The 26,822-nt window shown below is 36.5% G+C and overlaps 1 protein-coding gene across 12 annotated transcripts in view; it reads left to right on the forward strand.

Moving 5' to 3' along the window:
* The window catches only part of BRSK2 (BR serine/threonine kinase 2), a 460,906-nt gene extending 434,341 nt beyond the window's left edge, over positions 1-26,565 (forward strand). For 5 of the 12 annotated variants that reach the window (XM_087920981.1, XM_087920984.1, XM_087920985.1 and 2 more), the window contains 2 exons: positions 2,443-2,490; positions 23,465-26,565. In XM_087920981.1, coding sequence (XP_087777107.1) covers positions 2,443-2,490; positions 23,465-23,688 — 272 coding nt within the window. In that variant the 3' untranslated portion in view covers positions 23,689-26,565. The remainder of the gene's footprint in view (positions 1-2,442; positions 2,491-23,464) is intronic. The other 7 variants (XM_087920982.1, XM_087920990.1, XM_087920986.1 and 4 more) reach the window with 5 other exon arrangements.
* Positions 26,566-26,822: the final 257 nt, after the last annotated feature.

The raw sequence follows: 26,822 nt of genomic DNA on the forward strand, positions 1-26,822 counted from the left end.
TTCAAAGAAGACTCCAGTGTCATGCAATAGTCCAATACATATATTAAAAGTACATTAAAGACATAATTGTATATACATAAAGATCACATAATTGCTTGGACCAAAATTACACTCCTCCAAAAATCAGTAGAGGTTCTACAGCCAACTTAATCCCAGACATGATAAATCAACCATTTCTGCCAGCATGCTTATAACCTACAGAATGGGGGTGCTAGAATGTATTTTCCCAGAGTCCCTCCAACTGTGAGATAGTTAGCATATAAATTTAATACATAAATAAATATCCTTCGCATAGCTTGGACAGTGCTAATCCCTCTTGCGGATTATTTCATGAGAAAAGTTGAAATGTAGTCAAGAATGTTAGGAATAAGTTTGAATATTTTTTTAACACAGAGTAAAATCTGAATCTTTGAAAAAAATAAGTGAAATTGATGGTGGGGCACAGAATCTTTTCAGGTTTTGGAGAATTGTCCATTCCTTCCCACCCTCTCCTCAAAAAGTACCCCATCAATTCCAAATCAATTTACTTCTATGTAACTTTGCAAATGGTCACCACCCAGGAATCCTGCTTTCTCAGCAATAGCACCTGCACTGTGAAACCAGCCCAACTGTGAACTGTGCTGCTGATATACCCTTTTTTTTTAAAAAAATGAAATTTATTATAATGTAAAACAAAAATGGAAATAAAGATAATAAGGAAATAGGGGAAGGAAAAAAAGGGGAAATGGGTACAAGATGAAGGGAGAGGCAAGCAGTTGACTTCCATTTTTTTTGGTGCAATGGGATACAAAATAGAGTTAAAACCTCAACTTTTTGCTTTACATATTTATTACATAATGGCCATTTCTATAATAACAAATCACTGATGAAGCTTTTATGAGGTGTTATTTAACTTCGAGCATCCCGGATTGCTATGTGTAGCTATAGTTTTAAGCTCTGAAATGGTCAGCCCTATAAATTATTTAAGTATATAAATAATTCAAAACTACTTATTGTGGCCAAGAAATACCAGATAATGACTTGCTGAAGCACTAGTAGAAATGGTGCAGAACTTGTAGGGCCAGAAGCCAAAACAGCAAAATAATTACCGAATGGAACTTTGTGTTAATTAAATAATTTAGAATCTTGTTCAAAATGATGTTATTTTGCCAGGATTATGATGAAGCGTATTTTCTAAAATATCTAATAAAAAGATATTTTAATTTTGTATCAAGCTTGGAGAAAAAAGAAGAATGGGGCAAAAGAGCACTAGATGAGAAGTAAATGCAGTATGTTCAATTGTACTTTCCAGCTTAAGCTAACACACAAGTTATAAGCAGGAGTAGAGGAGCAATATCTTTATTTGTGCTACCAAAAATCCTTAAGATGGCCCATTGTTTCTGTGGCCATCTTATAGTTCATAATCTGCCAACTGCAAAGTTCAATTTGTGTCAAAATATAGTTATATCTGTACAACGTTCAGACCATTTTGTCATGGCTATGCTACTATTAAGGAAACTCTGACTCAATTCAAAATATCTGGTTCTGTCCCTCCATGCTGCTGCAAATCTAACAGTCCTTTATTTTTCTGGCATGTGTGTGAAAAGCATATGCTTGGAAGAACAGCTGTTTCATCCTTTGGACTGAATTTGTTCCATCTCTTTTAATTATAGATATCTTTACAGCAGTTCTGGCAATAAGTTGCTGGCAACACTAACTTAATCCAAAGAATAGTTAAATATATATTTTCCCCCTCTCTTTTTGAACCCTTTCGAACATTAAGTCAGAAGTATAATTGTTTTCAATAAAACACAATTATTTGGAAAACATTAAAATGTCTTATTATTTATAGTCCAGGCATTGGGTGAGAAATGGGACCACAGAATTTGGCATGCAATATCTTGTTTTCCTTTTTGTTGTAGAATGCTCCAATCATCATGTTGGGTGTATTAATTTGATTTGGCTAAGTGTCTGAAGGACTTCCCTGTCTTAGCAGCCTAGCAAAATATTTTATTCCTTTTTTGTGTGCTTATGTTCCATAATGAATGGAACAATTTACCTATGATTTGGAAACACAATTCTGTGTTGTAAATATAAAAATGCATATTTAAAATCATTTATATTTCTGATGGCGAGGGTATTTAAAACAACATTTGTCTGAAATTAATCAAGATGAACATTCTGATTGCCAATGTTTGCATGTTTATTGTAACATCAATATTAGACAGGGGAAATAGAGAACAGAGAAAAGGTTTGCTTTGTGCTTGACTGCTGATTTCGAAATACTTTGATAGCCCTAATCAGAGAAGAAAAATCAGAATCTGGGGCAGCTATGCCATGCCCATATAATATGCTTTTTACTCAAGGAAATAATTTTGTTATCTTGCTACCGTATACATAGAGCTCTGGAACTCATTTTTTTGATATTTTTCCCTTCCTCCTCTTTCCACCCTTATGATCTAGACACCACTAACTGTATGGAGTTGATGACTGGGAGACTTTCTAAATGTGGTAAGAACTTCCCTTCCACTTTTTCTTCCTAGCCCTCACTGAACAGTACGATGGCTCAACATCTCTTTTCCTATGAAATCTTTCATCTTCTAAACACTCTTTTATAACCAGCCAGCTTGCTGCTTGCTTGCCTTTGGAATATGTGGCACTCCCAGTTTTCTCCCACAACACGCACTTGCCATGTTTTAAACAGCACAATATTTATGTATTTATGATTTCACTATTTTGCAAATTAAATTCTTGCACCATCACTAGTTCCTCTCACCCCGGTGCCTAGTGGTGTGTATATATATTTGCTTTCAAGCCTCCGTTCTGACTTTAAATTCAAAAAATCTTTTCTCTGCTTTGCACTCTGTGCCACGTTTCTTGCTGCTGTTCCAACACCTTACAATTCTTTCTGAGAAGGAGACAATAAGGTTCTTGCTTAATTTCCCAGTTTCAACCAGTGTGACTAGGGAAACTCTGTCTTTCTCCCATTATAAATGAAATGAATCCTTATTTTATTCAGTGAGATGATTAGTTTGGCAAATGCAATAAACTTAATTCCAACCCAACTCTCTGTTTTGCTTTGATGGGAGTTCAATGTAATAGTTTCAAGTAACAGGAAATTATCACATTTCCACTGAACATTTCATCTGATCTGGGTTGAGATTACACAGTTACCCTGTTCCTCTCAACTCTGTCACTGCCAAAGGTTTCTCTCTTTCTCTTATTAAAAAAAGTACAGGAAAAAATACCTCTGAAGGAAGACTAATACCATGGATCAGAGTTAAAACGTGCCCAGCTGCATTTCAGCAGCTAAGAATTACCACTTCACAGTACCTGAATAGCATTTGCCAGTTTGTGTCACTTAAGTTGCAAAACGTGCCATGCTGTTAAGTGAGCAGGAGAAAAAGGCACCTTACTTCAAGCCTGAAGATGCTTAGGATAAATATTTAACTCAGCACAGGAATGTTTTGATGGAACAGTTGAAATTTGGATATAGAATAAAAATGCCTATTGACTCTTTAGATGCTTCAGTTAATGCACGTAGGGAATTATACATCAAAGTGGCTGTGCCTGCTTTGGAACTTATACCAAATGTCTGTAAGTGTCACAAATCAAATCTGGCCTATGCAAACCACTCCTTTCTATTATAGTCTAATAGCCCAACCAGAGCGGGGTCTTTCAATTGTCAAAGGGAAATTGCTTTGATTTATTATCACAGTCATCAGAATGCATCATCTCCAATGTCTTCCTGGAGAGTCATTTAAATGCTAAGAAGGTCTTTAACCTCTTCATAAAAACATCAGATCTTCTCTCACCCTCATCTCCAGTTACCAGAAGCAAGATGCTGGAACAATCCCCAAACTTACCATGTTCATGCAGGTTAATTACGGTGCACATCAATATAAGCATATTCTGCTCCATCTGGAGTCTTATGTTATCTGAAGCTTGTCTAATGCCATTTTTGTCAGTAGCACAGGATAATATAATGGCACATGAAAAACAGAATTTTAAAGGCAGTAGATAAGAAGAAATTCTTGAACATACGTACAATACCTATGGGTAAAAATATCCACATTACTGTAATATGTTCTAAGCAAAGTGAACAAGCATGTATGTTTTCTGCTATTTAGGAATACTATTTCCCAAACAGTTATGTAAAATGCATATAGGTAACACAATCTTTAATAAGCATATGGAATTAGCTATTTAACGATACCTCATTTTTCCCTAAGAGTGACTTTGATCTGAAATGAAGCCAAACAGGCTTTTCAAATTTGCTATGTAACTCTAAAATCCTAGTTTGCAAGTTACTAGTAAAGTTACAGGGATTTTGCCAATTTAAGAATATGCAGACTATAAGTCCCAGGAGACATTGCAGGAGATGGAAGGGAAGGCAATGGAATGTAGAAGGAGACAAGATTGAGACACTATTGAGAGGATTATATCTAAGTTTGTTATATGGAAAGGAATTCTAAGTCACATCTTACTCTGGAATCTTTCTTTAGAATCCCCCAATAAATGATACAGTGATCAGTGATGAACATTGGAATCTGGAGCATTACATAAGCATTGCTCACTCTAGTCTTATTGCTCTCCTGAATTTCAATGCAAATGACAGGTGTAAAGAGTTTAAACTGTGGATGGAGGTATTTACATGTTATGGAATTCCTATCAAACTGGGCAAAGAAGATGGCTATTTGAAGGGTTGAACTGTTGGAAACTCCAGTTCAACTTTTCATTTTTCAAAGTTATCAGGAGAAAAAGGCAGCTTATCTCAAGCTGAAGAGGCTTAGGATAAATATTTAACTCAGCATAATAAAATAAAATAAAATAAAAGCACCTATTGACTTTTTAGCTACCTAGATTGATTCACTTAGAATTAGCTAAACCATGAATGAGGACATTTAAAAACAGGTAACACTGCAGATCAAGTGGTGAAAAAATGCATTCACCAATCATTGTGAATATCTTAATAGGAAAAAAAGAGAATATGACTGGATAAAACATTACCATGATCAAATTTTATGTAAGCACTTAAAAAAAGTCACTTACATGAATAGCATCTCTATAAATGCTTTGTTTAATTGCCAAAGCCAGCAAGAGGTAACTAAAATGGGACTGGGAATATAGTGTCAAATCAGGCAGAAATTATTTGTAATCTTTGTGGATTATTGCACTATTCAGGGGAACAATATAAATTTATATGGAGGACATGCAGATGGCATTTGTTGCAAGAAAACTTGGATTAATCTTGTTAAAATGCAAAATGAGCATGTGCAGGAGAAAGTTTCTATTTGTAGTAAATGCCATCATGTAGCATTTAGAAGCAAAGAGTTAGTTTGCCGCTAACAAAAATAAATAAAGTATGAGCAGCCCAACACCTTCATGTGTTTGAGTCACTATATTATGATGTTGGCCTGGATGCGGTTGATGATTTTCTGTATGTTATCAAAGAAGATTTAGAACTACTGCTTGTCCAGATATCTATCTTTTCCTTTCATAGCCTTCAGAAAGAGACTTCTAAGCCATATTATAAGTGCTATTGCTCATTCTCAGAGTCAGCTGGATCAGTTGGTGGGACTGAAACAATGTCTTGTCCGAAGGGCTTATCTACTGAATTACTGCACATAGTTATAGTGGATGAGTCTATTGTTCCTGCTGCCCAAGACTGGAGGGAAATAACTATATGCTATGGTAGAAGCTGAATTAAACAAATTATTGGAGAATGGTATTGTATGAAAAGTACAAATTCAGGTACTAATGAAATCCGTCTTTATGTCAATCTGAGAACATGAGATAAGGATATGGGGTAAGAACACCACTGTGCCTACAATATATAATATTTTGCATGCTGTGCAAGTTGCTCTGAATTTTGCTAAGTGAGAAGCCACCAAAGTTGGTTAAAAATGGCACCAGAATCTTATCATTGGATGACCTTTATTATTCACTGTGGTTGTTGTTAGGGTTGGTATATGGATGATGGTATTGTCTATCCAGCAACTGTTTGAGGAGCTCTGTGATAGACTGAGAGCAGTTTTTGAAGGTTTCCATAAAGCCAATTAAACAAGTGCCAATTTTGTCTTGAAGAGTTTGTTATATTAGAAAAAATGTTGTATGAATTAAACCTGATCCAAAGAAAGTAAAAACTATTCTGCATGACCCAATTCCCAAGAATCTGGAGTTAAGTTCTTTTCTAACTAGCTGTGATTCTTATGAAATGTATTCCCAATTATGCAGATATTTCAGAACCACTGAGGCTGATGATTAGAAAGAGTTGCTTGGCACTAGCCTGCAGCATTTGAGATTTTGCATTTCAGTAGCTGAAAGATATAACAGCTAAGGATACTTGCTCAGCTTATTATAATCCGAATGCTCCAACTTCTGTGCTGACTAATGCCATTCCTGTGGGACTTGGTGCCCTCTTGCTACAGACTCAATAAAATGGATTATACAAGCCTGTTGCTTATGACAGCCAATCACCTTCTTTCGAGCAGAAACATTCATAGACTAAGCGTAAAACTTTGGGATGTGTGTAAATTATAAAACCTTTTAAGATTTATCGGTGAAGATATCCATTTTTGCTGATAACATAGACAACATACATACATACATACATACATACATACATACATACATACAGTATATATACAGTATATATATATATATATCAACCACTTAAAATTATCATTTTGCCATCCAACTTCTCAGTTAAAGATTACTATCTGATTATTTTTTTCTTCAACCTATTACTAAAATTATGAAAGCAGCTGATTTTCTTGTTGCGTTGTCCATTACTGATCAAGGATCACAGATAATTCCTGATCTCTGGTGAATTGTTTAAGAATGTCAGTGACAAACTTTTTACCCATGATTATCACTTATTATGGGGTGAGTAGAACATTACACCTGAATTTAAAGAGTGCATATTAAAAGTTCATTCATGAAGTGCACCAAGATATTGTGTGAACCAAACTAATTCTATGTAGTGTGTTTTATTGACCCAATATTGAACTTAAGAAAACTTTATCAAAACTTCTGTTGCTTGTATGCCAATTTAACTCTAATTTGATAAACCTTTACTCACTCTGCTACCATCTCATCCATGAATCAAAGTGGACACTGAAGTTGTTGGATATATGCAATAATCAGATGGATCACAGTTGAAGGTTAGGGTTCTTCCTCTTACTAAAAATCCTAAAGTTACTCATACTGTGACAAGCATCTCTGTCACACAATAAAAGTTGATTATTCAATCTGTAAGATAACATAACTAATTATACCAAGAGCAAACATTGTGCTGAATTCACACATACAGTTAAATGATGCAGTTTTAAAGTAGGGGACTTAAAAGTTGCTGACAAACTTGCTGGTGATAAACTTCAGCCAACACATAAGACTCTTCCTTCGGAGCATTTCTGTGTTTTTCTTTGAACTAATTAACAGCAAAGATGGTAATGTTTTAATTAGAAATTTAAGCACTATTGAGAAAAGATCCATCTCAGCTGAAATGCAGAAGGGTGGCAATCCTGTCTACTTTTGAAGTGGTGACCTGCTGAGACTCCTATATCGGAGAATGTTGAAACAACGGCTCAGTGGAGGGAAAACGGGAAGTCTTGTGATTAAATTCACCTTAGAGAGAACAACTAGAAGAGAGTTACTAGATGATCTCCATATCTCATGATAAACTTACGTTGTTTTCACTGGGATCTTCGTTATGAGTGCTTGTAGGTCTGTTTCATCTTTGGAACTAAGACACTTTTTAATATTAGAAGAAATAGTTTATCATGTTTCTATCTGTTGAGGTTTTATAATGTAGTACCAGAAGACCTAAAAGAGAGGAAGAGAAAGGATATAGGAAAGGAGCTGAGAATTTGAGAAAGTCTTAAATTGTTATGCAATGAAAAGTTCTATATTCCTTTGGAATCTTTCCTAACCCTCTTAAAACAACAACAGGATGTCACAATACGTTGCAGAAATGCTTTTGAAGGTCATGAACAAACATTTTGTTTATATCCTGTTTATAAGAGAACTGTCTTTCATAATGGAACCAATGAGGGAAGGATTCCACAGTAAATTCACTATGATATTTCACTACAAACAGATGCTGCAGATATCCTGTCACCTGAGCTTTGAACATCTTATTTACATTTATTACATTTGAGGAGACTCCTTTATGGCCAAATTCTACATCAGTATAAATTATCTTCTCTCTTATCAGAGTTTTAACTTATCGTCAGAATCACCTAAGGGGTGAGTCTGATGTGAATAATTTTTTCTCTACCTCCTGCATTCATGAAGCCTGAAAATGTTCATCTAAGCTTCATGAACAAAAATTCAACTTGTGGCAGAATTAATTATTTTTAATTGACCTTAAATTCTATTATTATTGAATCTTACTTCCCACTGAGGTTGTTGCATCTGAAACATAGTTTGCTAAGGACTTTTTCTAAAAGCTTGAATTGTAAAATCTCCCTTGCCACTGTTTTATTCTCAAAATCTATTTTTTGTACTGTAAAGATTGTATCAGAGCTGGAAACGATTTAAACACAGCTGGCCTAATGATACAAAACTGTACAAAATATGTACTATTAGGCTTACCATCCTTCAGTTGTTGATGTTATTCCCCACAGAAAGATGTTAAGTACCCAATGAGCCTATTTCAGCCTTATTGGTGTTTGCAGTCAAATCGTCATATCATCTGCATACAACAGACTGAGCAATCCATCTATTTACAGTTTTAGTGAAATGAAATTCTGTTTTGGTAAAATTCTCAATCACTGAATTAATACACAAAGAAAAGACAAGCATGAAAATATTCAATCCAAACTAGAAAATATTTGAACCAAACTAAATTTGAATAATTGCATTTCTCATTTTCTGGAAGTGTAGCAAGAGATACAGTATCTCTTCCGGAGAGAATGAATATGGTTAAAATCTAAGTAGAATGTCATTTCATTTGCCTGTCTGAGGCATGTTATCTTTAGCTGATTGCAACTTCTATGACTAATAGTTGTTCGGCTGTCTTTCTCCAAACCCTATTTTAAATTTGCAACAGCAAATTAAAGAGGGTGCTGTTTAAATACTTGAAGTGGAAAAGACATTTCCTCAACATCACCCATGTCATCATGAGGTTAAGGGTGTCTTCTTAGAAGTAAATGAAATCCTCACTTTGATTAGGGAGCCATTTTTGCTCAATTGGGCTAATTTGACAGCATATCAGTTGGCTTAAAGAGTGCCTTATTACTCATCTATTGCGGTGTGCCAAGATTACTCATACATTCCTAGGTAAGGAGTAAAATCTCCAAGAATCATTTCTTTCTCTAACTTTTAATCGCCAGGTCTTCTGGAGGAGTTTTGCATATTAATTTCTCTTGCTTCTTTCCCAGTCCCTCACTTTGCTCTTCTCCATTCCTTCTGGAATTTCTTCACATTCCCTTCAAGTCTTTCTCGCCATAATTCATATTCTCTCTCAGTTCTGCCTTTCTCCAGCTTTCTCAGGACATCATTATATGCTGCTCAAACCAGTTCTCTTTCTTCTGTTTGATTGATGGCAGCTAAGAGTCAATTATAAGGTGATAATACTGATTGTGCTATCAGGAAATGTTTCAAGCATTGAGATCACAGAATTTAAGCAGATTGGATCTTCTTATTTATGAGATATATTTACTGTCACAGACTTACCAAACCTATTAGAATTGCACTCAAAAAGAACATACAGGTTGTCCCCAACCTACAACAGTTCATTTAGTGACCGTCTGAAGTAACATGAGATTATGTGTTCCCCTTTTGCGACCTTCTGACAAGCAAAGTGAATGGGGAAACATGATTCACTTAGCAACTGTGGCAAGGAAGATAGTAAAATGGGGCAAAATTCACTTAACAAATATCTTGCTTAGCAACAGAAAATTTGGGCTCAACTGTCGTTGTAAGTCAAGGACTACCGTAGCCTCTCTCTTCTAGATTTTTCCCCAAATATTTTTTCTTCTGAGTTCAGCTTGTTCTTTCCCATTCCAGCACCACAAATGCCACAACTATGTTTGGCATTCCATACTTTCAAAGCCCACTTGCTCTTCCTTTACCTATTAGGGAATATTTATGGGAAATATGCATTTCTTGAGTATCTTTAGACTTTTTATTAAATTCTGTGGCTGCCTTTATTTTCCATGCTTTGATCGCCACCAAATGTTGCCAGCAAAATGTTTATAATGTCATAAATATCTGTCTTCTCTGCTTGCTAATACATTATATGTTCCTTTCCCAATGCAAGATTTTCAAATAATCAAAACAATGTTAAATATACAAAAAAAAAAAGCCTCCAAAGTAGAAAGCCCTCATAGAAATAATGAGGGGAGGTTTTTTACGATTTTAAAAAGCAGAAAGAAAGAAAAGTCTTGGAGGAACTAAAGGAAACTATGCTACCATAAGCACCTGACATGTCAACTGGAAATGAAGCCAGACAGATCTTATTTCAAGCTAAAAGTTGTGCTGTGGGTTCCGTCTTCATCTTTTATTGCCAATTTTCTGCAAAGGTAGTTCCATTAAATGTATTGGAAATATAATCAATGCAGACAAGATCATGAATTATTATGCTATTTTTTTTGCATCAGCTGTTAAGTTACAGTTGTTATCTCAAATCTACTTGATAAAAATCAATTTAGCTTGCCAAGGAATTTTAGACATTGTAAGGAAGGAGAGGCACGTTCGTCTCTGGTCGCAAAATCTGAAGGAACCTAATAGCACTTTTTCTAACAAATTTAATTAACTGCATAAGCTTTTAATACAATTTGTCAGGTGGAAAAAGTACTTCCAGACCCCTTCTGATTTTTGCCAAGGAATAGCAATAGCAGTTAGACTTATATACCGCTTTATAGCCCTCTCTAAGCAGTTTACAGAATCGGCCTATTGCCCCCAACAATCTGAGTTCTCATTTTACCCACCTTGGAAGGATGGAAGGCTGAGTCAACCTTGAGCCTGGTGAGAACTGAACTACCAAACTACAGCTAGCAGTCAGCAGACGTAGCTTGCAGTATTGTATTCTAACCACTGTGCCGCCACAGCTCAATTTAGAAACAGAATGTTGCATATAGGGCTTTCTCCTTCTCTTTTGAATTGTACTCCGCCTTTAAATTATGCTTTCGAGGAAGAGGTATGATGATAGAGTCTGGCCCAGATGTGTTACTTTCAATTAGTCATATAAACAAGCTATGTAAATAAAGTAACAGCTTTCAGGACTGCTTAAACTAAGAGATCTAAGATAAAGGATCTTCATTCTCAGTATATTTTTATTGACTAACAATTTTATTGACTGTTTCCTAGTATGATTTGATTGCTTATTGTACCCTATGACTAAAGTGTTGTACCTTTATGATTCTTGACTCTTGATGAATGTATCTTTTCTTTTATGTACATTGAGAACATATGCACCAAGACAAATCCCTTGTGTGTCCAGGCACACTTGGTTAATAATGAATTCTATCTATATCTTGGCCCAAAAGTTGTGACTGCTTGCACTAGGGCTTGACAATAACCAGAAATCTACAAATCTTTTTGGATTGTCTGCTTCTACTGCAGTGAACAATAGGGTGTTAATTATATTTTAAGTATTCTATCATTGATCAGGAAAGGATAGTCACCATTGTTTTGCAACTTAGACTAAAACAGCCACACACATTGAGGGTTTAAAGAATATCTCAATCTTATTCCTTCTGGTCTGGTATGACAATATACCATAATTCTCCAACAAAAAAAAATATTCAGAGTGGCTAAAATTAAAAAAATAAAATAAAACTTTAAACACGGAAAATAAAACAGAACCCAAATAATTACAAGAAGTAGAAATATCATCATTTACAATCCAGCATTTGGAAGGCAAAATACTTGTTTGAATAGAATAAATATTTTTAACGACCAGTGGAAAGATTACAAGAGAGGAAGCTGAACGTCTCTTGACCAGGAGTGCTAGAGCATGACTGAAATAGCCCTGTGTTTCTTTATTTAATTTTTTTAATTGTAAGATAACTTTATGAGGCTGCCCATCATCCAGCAACTTGGGTACAGGTTCAAATCAAAACCTAATATATTAAATCAATGTTTTTTAAAAAATAAGATGGCCCAAGCCAGAAAGAACAAATAAACCATCAAAAACCCATTCAGGTTGATGTGCACAAATTTAATGCTAAGCTTGGGGAGAAAGCCAACAGATGAAGAATGTCAGCCCTTCGAGGCAGTCCAGGCAAGAAGCAGCAACCATGAGTACGAGCTCTACTTTCATTGCAAGGTTACAGTCACAGAAACTTGCAAGACTGAAAGATTTTACTTTCCAGAAGAACTAGCAAGGGTCCCGTCTGAGATGCTTTCCACAGCCCTTTTCCTCAGTGACCTTTTGCATGATGGTTGTCTAAGTGCAGCTGTTCCTCCTTCCTCCTCATATCATTCTCACAGCCCATTACACAAGGTCAGGGCTGCTCGGACTTCCAAAGGGATCATCTTCCAGAAGGAAGGCACTTGCAACCAATTAGGCAGGCAGCCCATTTTTTCACATGGCTTGTCTCAGCTTATATAAATGCTCATCCATTTTACCAAGCCACAATATACTGGAGTTTAGCTTTGGCTTGGTGTCATTTGTGAAGGCAGCCATTTCATTTTGCAAACTTTAGTTTATGTGTGGCATAAACTTTACCTAGCAAAATGTAGTTTAGGTAGTGATTTATAGCTTAACATGGTAAATTAATGCAGCTATTGGATCATGCCCAAATGGCAGCGAGTGAAGTCAGGCTTCCTATAATTGGGCCCAGCCATTAGTCTGAATGCAGTGCCCGAGAGAAGCTGAAGTGTCCTGAACAATCATTCCCAAGTGCATTATGGTAATTGTTGCAAATGGAATGCAACAAAGGCCTACCTCAAAATATCCAGATCTGATATTCTATATTAGTGCCATGCCAATTAGGCCTCAAGGTCCAAAAGTGCACCCAAATTGTATGTTTTTATCAGACATACTGTACAGCATTTGAATCTAAAATGAAACTTCTATTAAAAATTTTGCAGTTTTCCAAGTGCGGTGGTGCAGTGGTTAGAATGCAGTATTGCAGGCTGACTCTGTCCACTGCCAGGAGTTTGATTCTAACCAACTCAAGATTGACAGCCTTCCATCCTTCCAATGTCGGTAAAATGAGAACCCAGATTGTTGGGGTCTATATGCTGGCATTGTAAACCGCTTAAAGAGGGGCTGTAAAAGCACTATATAAGTGTCGTGCCCCTGTCAGAATCTGATTCAAGAGGGGGAGGCCGAGCAACTGACAGGGAGTGGGATGGCTTCGTTGGCTATGCAAGAAACTGGGGAAGAGCAGTCTGGCTGGGCAGAGCAGGCGAGAGGTAGAGCAAGGGAGAGGGAATTCGGAGGAAGACCCAGGCCCACCCCCTCTTCATCCTAGGGTATGCAGGGAGGAACGGAGAAGGGAGCATCATGAATTGCGTGGCTTACAGGATAGGAAAGGGCCTTGATTCCCTTCATTAGCTGCAGCTGGGAACACAGTGTTTAAAAAGGAAAGCTGCAGTGTTTAAAAAGGAAAGCAATTTGTTGGAAGCAAATCGTGAGTTATCTGTTACTGTCAAGGCTTATCTGGGTTCCTGGCATCTTCCCAACTGTGTGTGTTTTGTTGGCCTTTCAAGTCTGTAATTCCTTATCCTGCCCTATCAAGTTAATTGCTGCAGCGTGGTTTGTGTGGATTTTTATTTACAGTTTGTATGTACTTTGTTTTCGGACTGAACTTCCTCCACTTAAAGACTGTTCTTGGGAGAGTTTTTTCTCCAGCCAAACATAACCTGGACATCGGGGGCAAAGTTGGAGGCATTAAAGGGACTCTTCTTACTTATGTGTTGCCATTGTGCCAAACCCCGATCATCACAATAAGTCTAAATGCTGTTGCTAGTGCTCTTGCTATAAACTCAGAGATCTTTCCTTGGTGGTACCTGTCATTCCATTTATACAGTTTATGGCAAACACCAGCACAGAAACAGGTAGTCCTTATTTAGCAACCACAATTGGGGCTGGCAGCTCTCTTGTTAAGTGAAGCAGTCACTAAGTGGTAAAGCACATGGCTGTGACTGTGCTTTCCTTTTTTCCCCCACCACTACTTTTTGGAATGCTCACCCCAGTGCTGGAATAATTAGCAAGAAGATAATTAATATTTGCATTAACATGATTGGAAAGGAAGAGATTACAAAAGTGTAAGCAGGATTTAGCTTCAATTCCTAATATTTCAAATCAGCACGGCTCTTCGTGATGAATGATGGGAAATGCAATCCTACAATATCTGATGGGATACAGATTGGCCTTTGTGTTAAACTGAATAAATCTCATATTTTAAAAACTAATTCTGCAAAAGTTCAGGTCTTGGTAGATATGCTTCCACTGGTGTAATTTGTGATTTTTTTTTCCTTCCATCTTTCTTGTAAATATATTTCAAAAAAGCTTTCTTAGGATTCTATCCCTTTAGAACTTGTTGACCATAAACTTGTTGGTAATAAAACAAGTAACCCAATTATTTCCAAGAACTCTTATACAGTATTGTTTAGCATTAAGAAGTACTTGAAAATAAATTATTTGAATACATTGTTCACTTGGTACACCTGAAAATTATGTGTCTCTATAGAGTCAATGGAGAACTTTTTACCATTTAAGAATCTTTGGCCAGAATCTCTTCCATGCATTCTGAGAGGCTTCAGTTGAATGTCCTTTAGTGTGCCTTTCCATACATTTCAGATACTTACTGTATATTCAAGTTTCTTTCTCTAGAAGGTCCATATAATCTTACATCTCTTGGGTTATATGGTGACTGTAATCTGCTTTAGTTGTTTACTCATGCACCAACAAGCAGGAAATCTCAATTCCATCTCTTAAATGCAGATGTAGAACAGCTATTTCTTCTGGTGACTGAATCCAGAACATTTCCAAGGGTCTCATATTCATTTATTTGCCAGTTACATCTTTACTTATAAATGCGCTTATAGCTCACTTTCAGGCTTTCTGCGTCTGAGGCAACTAGGCATTATGTCACATTAAGGAGGCTGAGGTTCTAGAACAGGGCTGTCAAACTCACAGCCTTCAGGCCGGATGCGTCACATGCTAGTCATGCCCGGTTTACTGAAAGGGGGAAAAGTCACAATGCATCACATGATGCTGCTGTGATGATGCGAGTTTGACATCCCTGTTGTAGAAGGTACTCTGAGTCTTCCTTTGCTATTCTCACAGCCATACATTTCTGTGATTATTTTATGTATAAACAAAATGGACAAAATCACCCCTCTTCTGGAACTTATGATACAGATTCAATATAGTGAATATATCCAGTAACCAACTACCTCAAACATACTAAGACAGCCATTCACAAGTAGAAATTATATCCTTTGATGATGAACTTCAACAACAGCCACTTAGCCCTGTGCTAACTAGAATCCACATAAAAGTACTTGTCATGCTTTGGTGGCCTGAAAAACACGCAATGGTGGGATTTAAATAATTTAACAACCGCTTCTCTGCCCTAATGAGTTCTTCCAACAACCAGTTCACCAAACTGCTCAGAAAGTTAACAACTGGTCCTCCCAAACTGGTGCGAACAGCTGAATCCCACCACTGAAAACACTGTTCACCCTGCTATTTCATTTAGCCCAATGAAAGTACTTCTGTTCCCAAACCAAATTACTGAACATCTATTGATCTACTTTCCACTCTCACTATCTATTTTCTATCTACCAAAACAGTTTGGATCTAGACTTTAGTTTCCTCCATCTTACTTGTTACAGGATTCAGTTCCACAATTGTCTAGGATGAAGCAGAAAAATGAATACTGGCTTCTTATAAGCTATTCATTAGGTTTTCTGCAGAGCTAAATGAACATTTTTTCTTGACCTTTTTTAAAACCATTGATTTGACCTTTTGCAACATCTCATCCATCATTTATCTGATCTTCTGTTCAATTTGAAGTATTGGGGGTTAACTCTGGCATCAATAAAAGTTTACCTTCTTGCCGTTTCTTGTTTCCCTCATCAAAAGCTAAATTTCTCTTTTCCAATCATTGAGAACTTTGGTGTAAATGTATTTCTATTCGCCAACTTCCCATTCTCTTCTACTATGGAATCCTCTTCCTCATTCTCTTTATGTTAAACCTTAAAAAGAAACTATATCTACTGCTGACTTTTTGGGAGGGAGGGGGGAGACTTTTTGTAATTGTGACATGATTCCATTGACCTAGAGAACTTTCCAAAGAGATTCTCCCCCTTGGTTTTTGTAAGGATAAAACAGTCCTTGCTATCTATATATCTTTTTCTTCACATTAGTCTTTGCTTTTCATTTATACTGAGATGTAGTATTATCTGCTACCCCCCCCCCCACAAACTTCAGTTCCAGTTTGGAAACATTGCTCCATTTCCTAGTGTCTATGGCATCCTTATCTTTCGCCTAAATCATATGGCTTCATTCAGACAGGACACCTGCTTATTCTTGGCTTTCCAGAGTCTGTTTTAATCCTATAGACTTTCTCCTCCAGAAAAATAGAATTGGAGGTTTTCTAGTCCAACCCGCTGCTGAAGCAGAAAACCCTATACCATTTCAGACAAATGTCTGTCCAATCTTTTCTTAAAAGCTTCCAGTGATGAAACACTCACAACCTCTGTTTCCACTGGTTAATTTGTTCTCACTGTCAGGAAATTTCTTCTCAGTTCTAGGTTGGTTTTTTTCCTTGACTAGTTTCCGTTTCCATCCATTATTTCTTTTCTTGCATTCTGATGCTTTGGAAAACAGTCCGATTCCCTCTTCTTTGTGGCAGCTCCTCATATTGGGGCTGCCACAAAGATATTGGAACATTGCTATCATGTTCCTTCAGATGGATAATTCCAACTATTAAGCTTTGTTATGAGCTGAGTAAATGGCCATGTCCTCATCTGTGCCAAATTCATTCTACAGGATTAACAGTAGCTTCAGAAGCCTTTTTTCCAAGTCACTTCCTGTCTGGAACAATGCCAGGTAATTACATCTACCTTAATCCAGCATTATGTGTGTGTGCACATCTGTTTGTATGTAATATTCATTCCTTCCTTCATGCATTCATTCAATAATTCATGAACTATGAATCTTTGGAAAATCTATCCTTTGGTCACCTTGTAACAAGAATAACAAGGATATTCAAACTTGGCAAGTTTAAGACTTGTGGATTTCAACTTCCAGAATTCCTGAGCTAACATGACTGGAGGAGGAATTCTGGGAGTTGAAGTCCAACTGTCAAGTTTGAAGACCCCTGAAGTAGACCTTTTTCCCTGTCAGAAACTTGCTAATCATCCATGTGTGTGAACATTCACACAGCCCATTCTCTCACTCATTTGGCTTTATGATTTATATGGATGAGTTGTGTTGATCTCAGGAACTGAAGGGGATTCAAAGGAGTTGTGTGAAATGCAGGGAGGCACTTCCATCAGTCTAAGCTTTAGGAATCTCCAGATGGGGCACTGCACAGATGCAGTGTGATTGAAAAGTCATTCAAGGGATGACAACTTCTAGGTAAGAAACTGGTTCTACCAGTTGGCAACTGGTCCTGGATGTGCAAATACAGAACCTCTTTGCTGTATCAGATACTAGAAACCTGTTTCAGCATTCTGTCCCCAACAGGAAGTCAACTTATTTTTTTGAAGAACCACAAGCAAGACATAATGTAGAACTTGTCTTTTTATTCCTGAGATTTTTATAATACTATAGTGGCTTTGTATATAGAAATAGAAATTCTACTTTGCTTCTTTCATAGGCATATGAAAACTATTTCCTTAATAAACTACAATATTCTAAAGGCAAAAATTTGTCTTGCCCAATTTTGTTTTATACAAAGGACAACTTTTTGTTGAATTACTACTACTGAATTATTAAAGTTCCCATAAAGCTATTCTTTCCAGAGAAGATAACCTTATTTAATTTCTTGAGACATTTTTATCTGCCCTTTGTGATGATTTCCTAGTTCAGCCTCAAACTTCACATGAATAAAGACACCATGCTTCTTATCAGGGTGGAGTTTTCCAATTGTATATCAACATGGAATAATGTTTCTCAATGATTACAGTGAATATCTGAATTCTGAGAGAAGGAAATTGAAATAAAGGACTGAAGAGGGACAGAAAGTTTGTCAGCAGAAGCTCATAACGGTTTTAGAGAAGTATGTTAAATAATTTCATTTTATGCCTCTTCTTTATGCCTCTTTCCACACCAGGCTTTTCCAAAGACATCAACTAAAGACAAAAAATTTAATGTGAGAAATGCAGAGAAACTAGCTTTGTTAATGGGCAATTGCTTTGTGTAATGTAGTTTAGGCTCTAAAATATCCAAGATGAGTTTATTTACTGTTTCCCAAGTCTTGGAGAAGGAATGGAGGGGGGAATGGACTGCTAAGGAAAAGTTTGGAACTAAGGATTTATCTTAACCCAGAGCTTGCTTGGTTGATTAGTTTGGCAGTTTCTTTTCGTGGGAATAATAATAATAAGGATCTCATTTCTACCGTCAGTATTTTACAATTGAAAACTCATTGTCATTGTGCTTAATACGACCATGCATAAGGCATCAAAATATAGAAATCTAAACAGCTTCTAGGTCTTGATCAGGATCATAATTGTATTGGCTTTTTAGGCTAATTTTAAAAACTTTAATGCTACTCTACTGGCTTCCTATGATCACAAAGCTGAAGGTGCTTATGGAATTCATTTGGAAGCTATTTTTACATTAATTCTTTGGAAATTCTGATTTTCGTTTGTTTGTTTCACAGAGCGTTTTAATAGGATGGCAAGGTCTTTCTTTTCATCAATACGATTTTTTAAAATTAAATTTATTAAACTTGTTTGCCACCCATCTTGCCACAAGGTGACATTATTTATGCCACATTTGTTGAGTTCATCCAGATGTTAAGTCTTTCTCATTTACTTCTTTTATATTCAAGGATTTGCTTCCTGACCTATAATTGGGTGGCATTTCTCATTTCTTTGAGTTAAAAAAAATCTTGCTACCTCCAGCCTTTTCATAGGATTAATCAATATTTTAATTACATAAGCATCATACTCAGAGTAATTCCAAGGTATAAAAATATTCAGTCCTTTTCATGCATGTTCTGGTAACTTTATTTAAACAGTGGTATAATGCAATAAAACATGCTATTGCTTACTACTAACATTACTTCTCTTATAACCCTCTAGTTGCTATGAGATGTCCAAATGACTGAAACTTAAGAGCAATCAATATGTATCCAACTGTAAAATTAATTCATTTGCAGAACTTGAAGTGTCTACTATTCCTTTAAGCCAATAATCATTGCCTCAAAAAACCACAACATGCAGAAATCTGTTTTTTAATTGTTTGTCAAACTGCCAGGATATGATTGAGCTGATTGACTTACTTCTAAGGAGATAAGGTAGAGATTCATTTGATTTAAACTCGGGTCCTCTTAATTATATATGCATATCCATATTGTTTCCTTGGTAACAATGAAAGTGGCTTGTTGTAGCCTTCTTCTGAAATATTTCTTTAATTCCAATTTTACTGTCACATTCTGAGATTTCTCAGTGGCCTCTCTTCCAAGTATTAAGCAAGTCGGATCCTGCTTAACTTTTTAATTTAATTTAATATCAATAATTGTGACTGCTGCAACCTGAACTGGCCAGTTCTAAAAAGACTTATTTTATTCTCAATTCAGGTACTGTGGAGAACTCAAATGGAAGGGCTGCCATCTCTGACTCCTTAATCATTCCTCTCTCCCTTGGATCATTGTTTCATCAAAATTTCACAAGCTCTATCAGAATCAGTTAGACACTCTAATTAAAGTCACCACAGTAGGCGCAGTAAAGGTGAACCTTTACTGTTGAAAGCTTCACATGGGATTGATAAATTACAGAGCAAAAAAGAGGAAAATATAGACCCTCTATCCAGATTAAAATATTAGCATTACATTGAAGCCTCTAAGCAAATATCCTGCATTTTTTGGTTTGCCCTTGTCTTTTGCTTTGATCTGTGGGCAGAGCTCAATGTCCATGCTTTCTCCCATGCTTCTTCTGCACTTCCTTTCCTCCTTGATTTTGCTGAATGCATTTCTTAGAAAATTTAGGAATGTATAATATTCTCTTCCCTTTCCTAGCAATACTTAACAGTGTTTTACCAGTTTTACTTCACCACTTTCTGTTCATTGGTTTTATTTTGCATATGAAGATACAGGGTCCAAAGCCACGCAGGTTCCCAAGTAAGCTATTCTGAGATATAGAAAGTTGCTATGCCTTATTTATTATTCCTGCTATATAACCACTTTTATACATAAGGCTTTCATGATACTCATCCTCTTCAATTCTTTATATATCTGATTGTTGTTTGTGGGGAAAGGGTGAATGTGGTAGGTAGGCATTTATCGTAGGAATTAGCCTTCTGGCCTATTTTTGTAGTGTATTAGAGAAATTTCCTATCGTCTGAAACCAGCTAATCAAGTGTTTAGTCTTAATACATGCAAACATTTATCAATGTTTAAGGTGATTCAGGTTGCATTAAAAACTACAGCTAAGAATTTTATGGTCGCTGTAAGCTGCCCAAGGTTGCTTAAGATCGGCAGCCATATAAATCTTTTCAATAAATAAATATATTCCATTTCCACTGTGGATTCTCCATGTTCTCCTAAATAAATTCCTAGTCTCCTAGGAGTCTAGTTTTGAACACTGGGAAGACAAATTTATGACCCCAGTTATTCAGCAGATTAAAAACCTGGTGTTATTTCAGATTTATGAAGATGTTGCTTATAGAAGTAGGTTATGGATGGATGGTTACAATAAAATTAATCCCTCTTTTTTAATTTATTGTGTAAACAAAAACATATGGAGTATACCAAAAACAATTATATCTGTTTTATTCGGTGTTCAAATCAATAGCCATTTTCTTTAAGACACTGTCTTACTTGTCCGTTGCATGGCATTTGAGTTTTTTTAAGTTCAGTGACATTTTTTTCTGATATTCAGAAATTCTAATGTGATGGTTTCCTATACACTGTCTATTGGTCTATAGGGTCTGACTTTTGGTATACCCTATATACAAATGTATAGTCCTTATATCCTTTTGTTGTATTGCTTTCTTTTTTTGTAATTGTGTTACTCTTTTTTCACCTTGTTCTGTTTTATTAACTAAAGGAAAATATGCTGGCTTATGAAATGCATCCAGGAACATATCCACTAATATCCTGTAAAATAGCAAAATTACTATATGCCTATTTGACATATACTCAAAAATATATCTTAATGTCGTTGCTTTTGGTCTCTTATTTATTTCAGTAGCTGTTTGACTTCTTCAGTAAAAATGTACTGTTGAACTTCAGTATTGTGAAATAGCCACCTAAATCTGAAAAGGGCAAGTAACCCAGATAGAATATGCAGTTAGCTCCACAGAAAAAGAGAAATCTGTTAACATCTTACTGGATTGTCTCCATTGTGTCATTTTCTGCTGCTTTGTTATGAACTAGATTATTATTTATTTACTTGCTTACCTGCTTACTATATTTCACAGATGAGATAATGACATGATTTTTAACTTATTCCTGCTGTAAATCAGCACGAAACCATGCACATGCATCTGTTAAAACACACCTCCCAAAAAATAAAGCCTCAAGAGACAGTTATTTGGAAAAGTATTAAAAAAAAACAACAACACCTGCTGTTGCATTAATGTCAAACAATAAATTTTCCTGATTTTTTTTTTGAGTTACTTTTATAATAACAAATTAATATAGATGTTTCTTTGGTTGAATTAATTTTCATGAAATACTATACCTTGCAATGAGAATCTTCTTGTATTTGCTTTACACTAGTATAATATTGCTTTACACTAGTATAATATTGTCCGATCTTTATTTAAATGTTGCATTTTTTCTAAAAATCAATGATTCCAAAGACATCTCAGTGAGAAATTTCATTCAATGCCCTGTTGCTACATCGTCTCCAAGTTGCAGGGGTGATCGGATATGTATTTTTCACTTTCTTGCCTCAGCAAAGACAAGGCAAGTGGCTGGGCACCATAGCAGCTGCGACCTGCTTTAAGTGCAGATTTTTGAGATAGCATGGATCCAAAACTTTACTAACTACATTAAATATATATACTTATACTTGATTGCTGTCCCAAAGGATGGAATTGCCCTAAAAGCTTACAAACAAAACCCAACTTTTCCTAACTGTGTTTTGCTCAAATTTCAACCATTCAGGGGAATCAACCTTTGAGGTCAAACAGGCAACTCCTCTTTAAGTCAAGCTTAGCTATTAGCGATTTCATGCCTGTTTTTTTTTTTTTTCTTGATAACCATAGACAAATATTATCACTGCCCCACTTCTGGGATGTTTTTTTAACCCTTCCCTGCCTAGCCGGCAGCTCTGGTAATTCCAGATTATGTCCTGTCCTGATATCAACCAGTTTGTCTTAGCTTTTTCATATCGGTTTTCAAGGTAGGGTTGCTAGTGAATACAGCTTTGTATGTCCGGGACAGATACCTTGTACCACCACAATGGCATGTCTGGGTTGCTCAAGTCAACCCACCATGCCATTAAGATTTGGGGCCTTAGTCATGAATGAAGAGGCGGAGAGCATCTCTGTAGTTCGAGAATGCATTGTGTCTGTAGGTGTGTGTTTCATTTTCTTCATTCCTGTGCATTTTGCCAGGTGCATATGGATTCTATGAAATCTAAAGAACGAATCTGGTTTGCAGCAGGTGACAGAGACTGGCAAATCAGGTTCAGTAGCATTATTAAAGTACGAAATAAAGCACTCATACAGAAAATGGATAGGAATGCATTTTTTGGTTTTTACAAGTGGTGCAAAATTCATTTCAAAGGAGAACCAGATTTGTACGTTCCTCCTTTGTGCACACGGATCTCCACTCCTTGAAATTAATGATTAAATTAACATAGATAATTAAGTTATTTTGAGCACACTTGCCTGCATGTAAGGTTCCTTGAATTCAATGGAATAGAATTCCTTGTCAGCATGCGTAGGATCCACAGCTAAGTATTATTCATGACTCCCTTCAGCTAGGTTGATTTCAGGGAGAATTGCATACAAGCCCATCGTGATATATTGTGATATTCTGCTGCATAATGGCTTGCAATAGCTTTGCTGGATAAATATTCTGTACTTGCTGAACAAGGCAGGATTCCAGCTAGCCAACGGGGCCTTTCTTGCTCCAGGGTTTCCATACGCTTAGTCGGTGCTCCCTTCCTGATGCTCTTCCTTTTTTACTCATTGTCTTCATCCTCCACACACACCCATGCACGTGGCTCTGGACCGCTCATCATGTTCTTCTTGTTTAAAACCCCATTGTTCATTTGTTTGTTTGTTCTCTTCCTCTTCCCTTTATCTCTCTCTCTCTCTCATTCTCTCTCTCTCTCTCTCTCTGCTTTCTTTTGTTTTCTTTTTGTTTTTGTCTCCTCTGTTTTGTATACCCAGGCAGCCCATTGAGTAACTTCTTTGACGTAATTAAACAACTTTTTTCAGACGAGAAGAACGGGCAGGTGAGCCATCCCCCCGGCACGCCAACCAAGCATAGCACAAACAGCAAGCGGAGCGATTCCGATAAAAATGACTATGGGTCTAGAGGAGACACTAAGTTCCCCGCTGGCAAAGAGAAGGCAAAGATGGCCTCATCACTCGGCTTACAAGACCAACCTTAAATAAATACACTGGGGGGGGGGGGATTAAGTCAATCCAATAAAATCGCCTAGAAAAGTGAAGAAAAGCTCCTCAAATGAATGAATATTCTTTAGCCTCTAAACTAGATGGGTGTATATAATAGTGCTACCATAGGACAAAACTGTCTATAGTAAAATTTTGTATGGAAAAACAATGTGTGTATATATATATATATATACATACATATATATATATATTTAAAAATTATATATATATATACATGCACATGTAAATATATATAATCCACACATATACATATATAGATTTATATGATACCTATACAAATAATGCACACACACACATGCACATAGACACTCACACAGACATATAAAAGGGGAAAAAAAGCAACAATTGACAAACCCATTTTGGCAAATCCTGTTTGTTTGGGTTTTGTTTCCTCCTCCCAGTACTTTCCTTGCAATAACTCCTTCCTCTCACCGTAACACATCCCCGCTTCTGATTCAACCATCCCCATTATATTCCTGTGTTCTCTCTTGTGTTTCTGATACCACCGCTTGTTTCCAATCTACTACCAGGAATTATCCCGAAAAGTTAACATGTCAGCCAACATCTTCACCTTCTGTGCTCCGCGAATGCTTGTTCACGGAAGGCCAATGATGTAAGACTGTCCACGGACTGGTTTGGGGGCGGGGGGAAGGGGAACTTCCAGCCTCCTGTCTCCCACTGCAGGAAATGGGTCTCCTCCATTCCATTTGCCCTCAACACACAATTTTCTTTTGGTGCTCTGTGTGAAGAACGGCTGAGACATTGCAACCTGTCACAGTTGGAATTCCTGGAAACCATCGTTGGCTGTGACCGCATCCTTTCCTTCTGGCGAAGCTAGACTCGGGGGAGGGGGGGAGGAGGATAGGGAATAGGGTGGCATATTGTTCTCATTCCATACTATGATTTTTATAAGAATGACCCCTCCTCTCTCTCTTTCCATCCGAATTGTTTTTCAAATTGTGTTTTTGTAATCTCAAATCGGTTTTGTTTTTTCAAATGGCTGGAGAGGCAGCCATAAACTTGAGGGAAACCAAAATATAAGGAAACAGACAAGCAAACATGGACATTGAAGCTTAGGGAAAGACTTCTATCAGCAACAAGGACAAAGGACAAGGATCCAATTTGGGGGCACAGCCTCACCTGCTGCCAAGCTCTGCTCTGGCTACCACCTTCACCGTCATCGCCACCACTGTTAGGACTTCTTCTCTTCTCAACCTGCTCTCTCAGACCTTTCCTTCCACATTGGAATTTCCCTTCGGCCGGCTGAATTATCTGCTACATCACACATCTGGATGCAATTATGGTGTCATTAGTGCTGCATTGATATATCAGTATTATTATTTATTTGCTGGTTTTGTTTATTTATTTGGGTTGTGTATGTACGTTTGGGTTTGTTTCTTTTAATGCAAAAGAAGACTATGAGATGAGAAATGGATTTTCCCCTTTTTCCTTTGTGCGTGCCTGTGTGTATAACCACTGGTACATAGTTCATTTGAACAAAACATGGAGGAGATAGCACTATGGATGAGTTCAACACAAAGCTACTGTAAACTTTTAAAAGTATTGCAAGATATTTTTATATTTGTTTTGGGGTTGTTTTTTTCTTTGTTTTTGAAGAAGGATGAGTGGGCTGGATTTTCTGTGTAGTTAAGTTATTATTAGGTCTTGGTTATTATTTACAATGCATATATATAAATATAAATATATATATATATATTTAAAATTTTAAGATGTTAGATATATCTTCTGCTTTCATTACTGAATAGAGGTGACATTGATTTGTATTTATTTGGGGGGGTTGGAATTTCAACAAAAACACAACTTGTTCCTCTCACCAATGCTCCTTTTCTTCTTTTTCATTTGATGTCTCTCTCTCCTGCTCTCTTACTCTCTCTCCAAGTATAGCTGGAGAGGAAGATTTTTAAAATACCATAAACGACAGGCAAAAAAGATGACAAAATTCTAAAATCCAGTATGTTTTAAATGTAGAGTTAGTATTCAATCCCCTTATTATCTTCAATTGCTATTGTTTGGGTTCCTGTAAGTGTGTGTGTTAAACTGCAATATTTTTTTGATGTTAATATTAGATTTCTCTTTCACTGTTTGTGTTTCTTTCCAATTATTTTTATTTCTATGTTTGTCCTGGTTCATTCTGCCCTTATTGGACCTGTTTTTCCTGTATATAGGTTTGAAGAAAAAAAGCCCAATATTTTGAAAAAGATCCACAAAAGTGGAAGGTGTTTTTCGTTGTGGTTTGGTTTGGTTCTCCTAATCTTAACTTTTTCTCTTCTATTGCTATGTGCATGTTAGACCTTAGTAGGGTGGTGGCTGGGGATAGAGGGAGGTGAGAATGCAGAGGTTTGGAGGCAGTTTTAATTGCATGATATTGCTGTAAATTATTCTCTCTTGCTTCTGTTGTCTTTTCTGCCTCCATTTTCTCCTTCATTCTCTCCAAAGCTTCTCTTCCACCACCCTCAGTCCGTTTCCCTGGTTTTTCTTCCTTTATGTATAGCTTTTAAGACTTCTGTTAACTTGTACCTCTACAAAAGGCTGGGATTTCAAATAATAATAATAATAAATAATAATAATAATAATAATAGCCCATATAGTACACAAAGGAAGGAGATCATTTACACAAGAAATAAGAATAAATGAAAGCAATACCTCTTGTTATCCTTCCTATTTTGTACTTGGATGAAACATGCATACACATGCACACACACTCACTCATGGACACAATCTGATATTATTTAACAGTTCCAAAGGACAAAGAGGAACCTTCTGATGTATCCCTTGTTAAATAACTGTGAACAACTTTAGTTCAAAAACAATAAATTCATTCAGTAAAGATACTGACTCTTTGGGTGTCTTGTTTATGACAGCTGGCCAGAAAGGGCTCAGGTAAGTATTGTGCCTAATCTCCATCATGTATTTTGTGTAGCTTCAGAATATGGTCCAGTCACTATATCAGTTTCCTCTGGTCTAATCTTGAGATTTATCCAGGACTGGCAGAGGATACAGCAGCTGGCTTTCTGTAGTGAAGATCCCACTATAAGTTGAGATCAAAACTGAAGTGTGGAGAGTTTTTTTTAATGTAAGGGCTTTGAGG

Source organism: Pseudonaja textilis, chromosome 1, assembly GCF_049901715.1.
Source record: "Pseudonaja textilis isolate UNSWEBS1 chromosome 1, rPseTex1.2, whole genome shotgun sequence".
NCBI classification, from domain to species: Eukaryota; Metazoa; Chordata; class Lepidosauria; order Squamata; family Elapidae; genus Pseudonaja; species Pseudonaja textilis.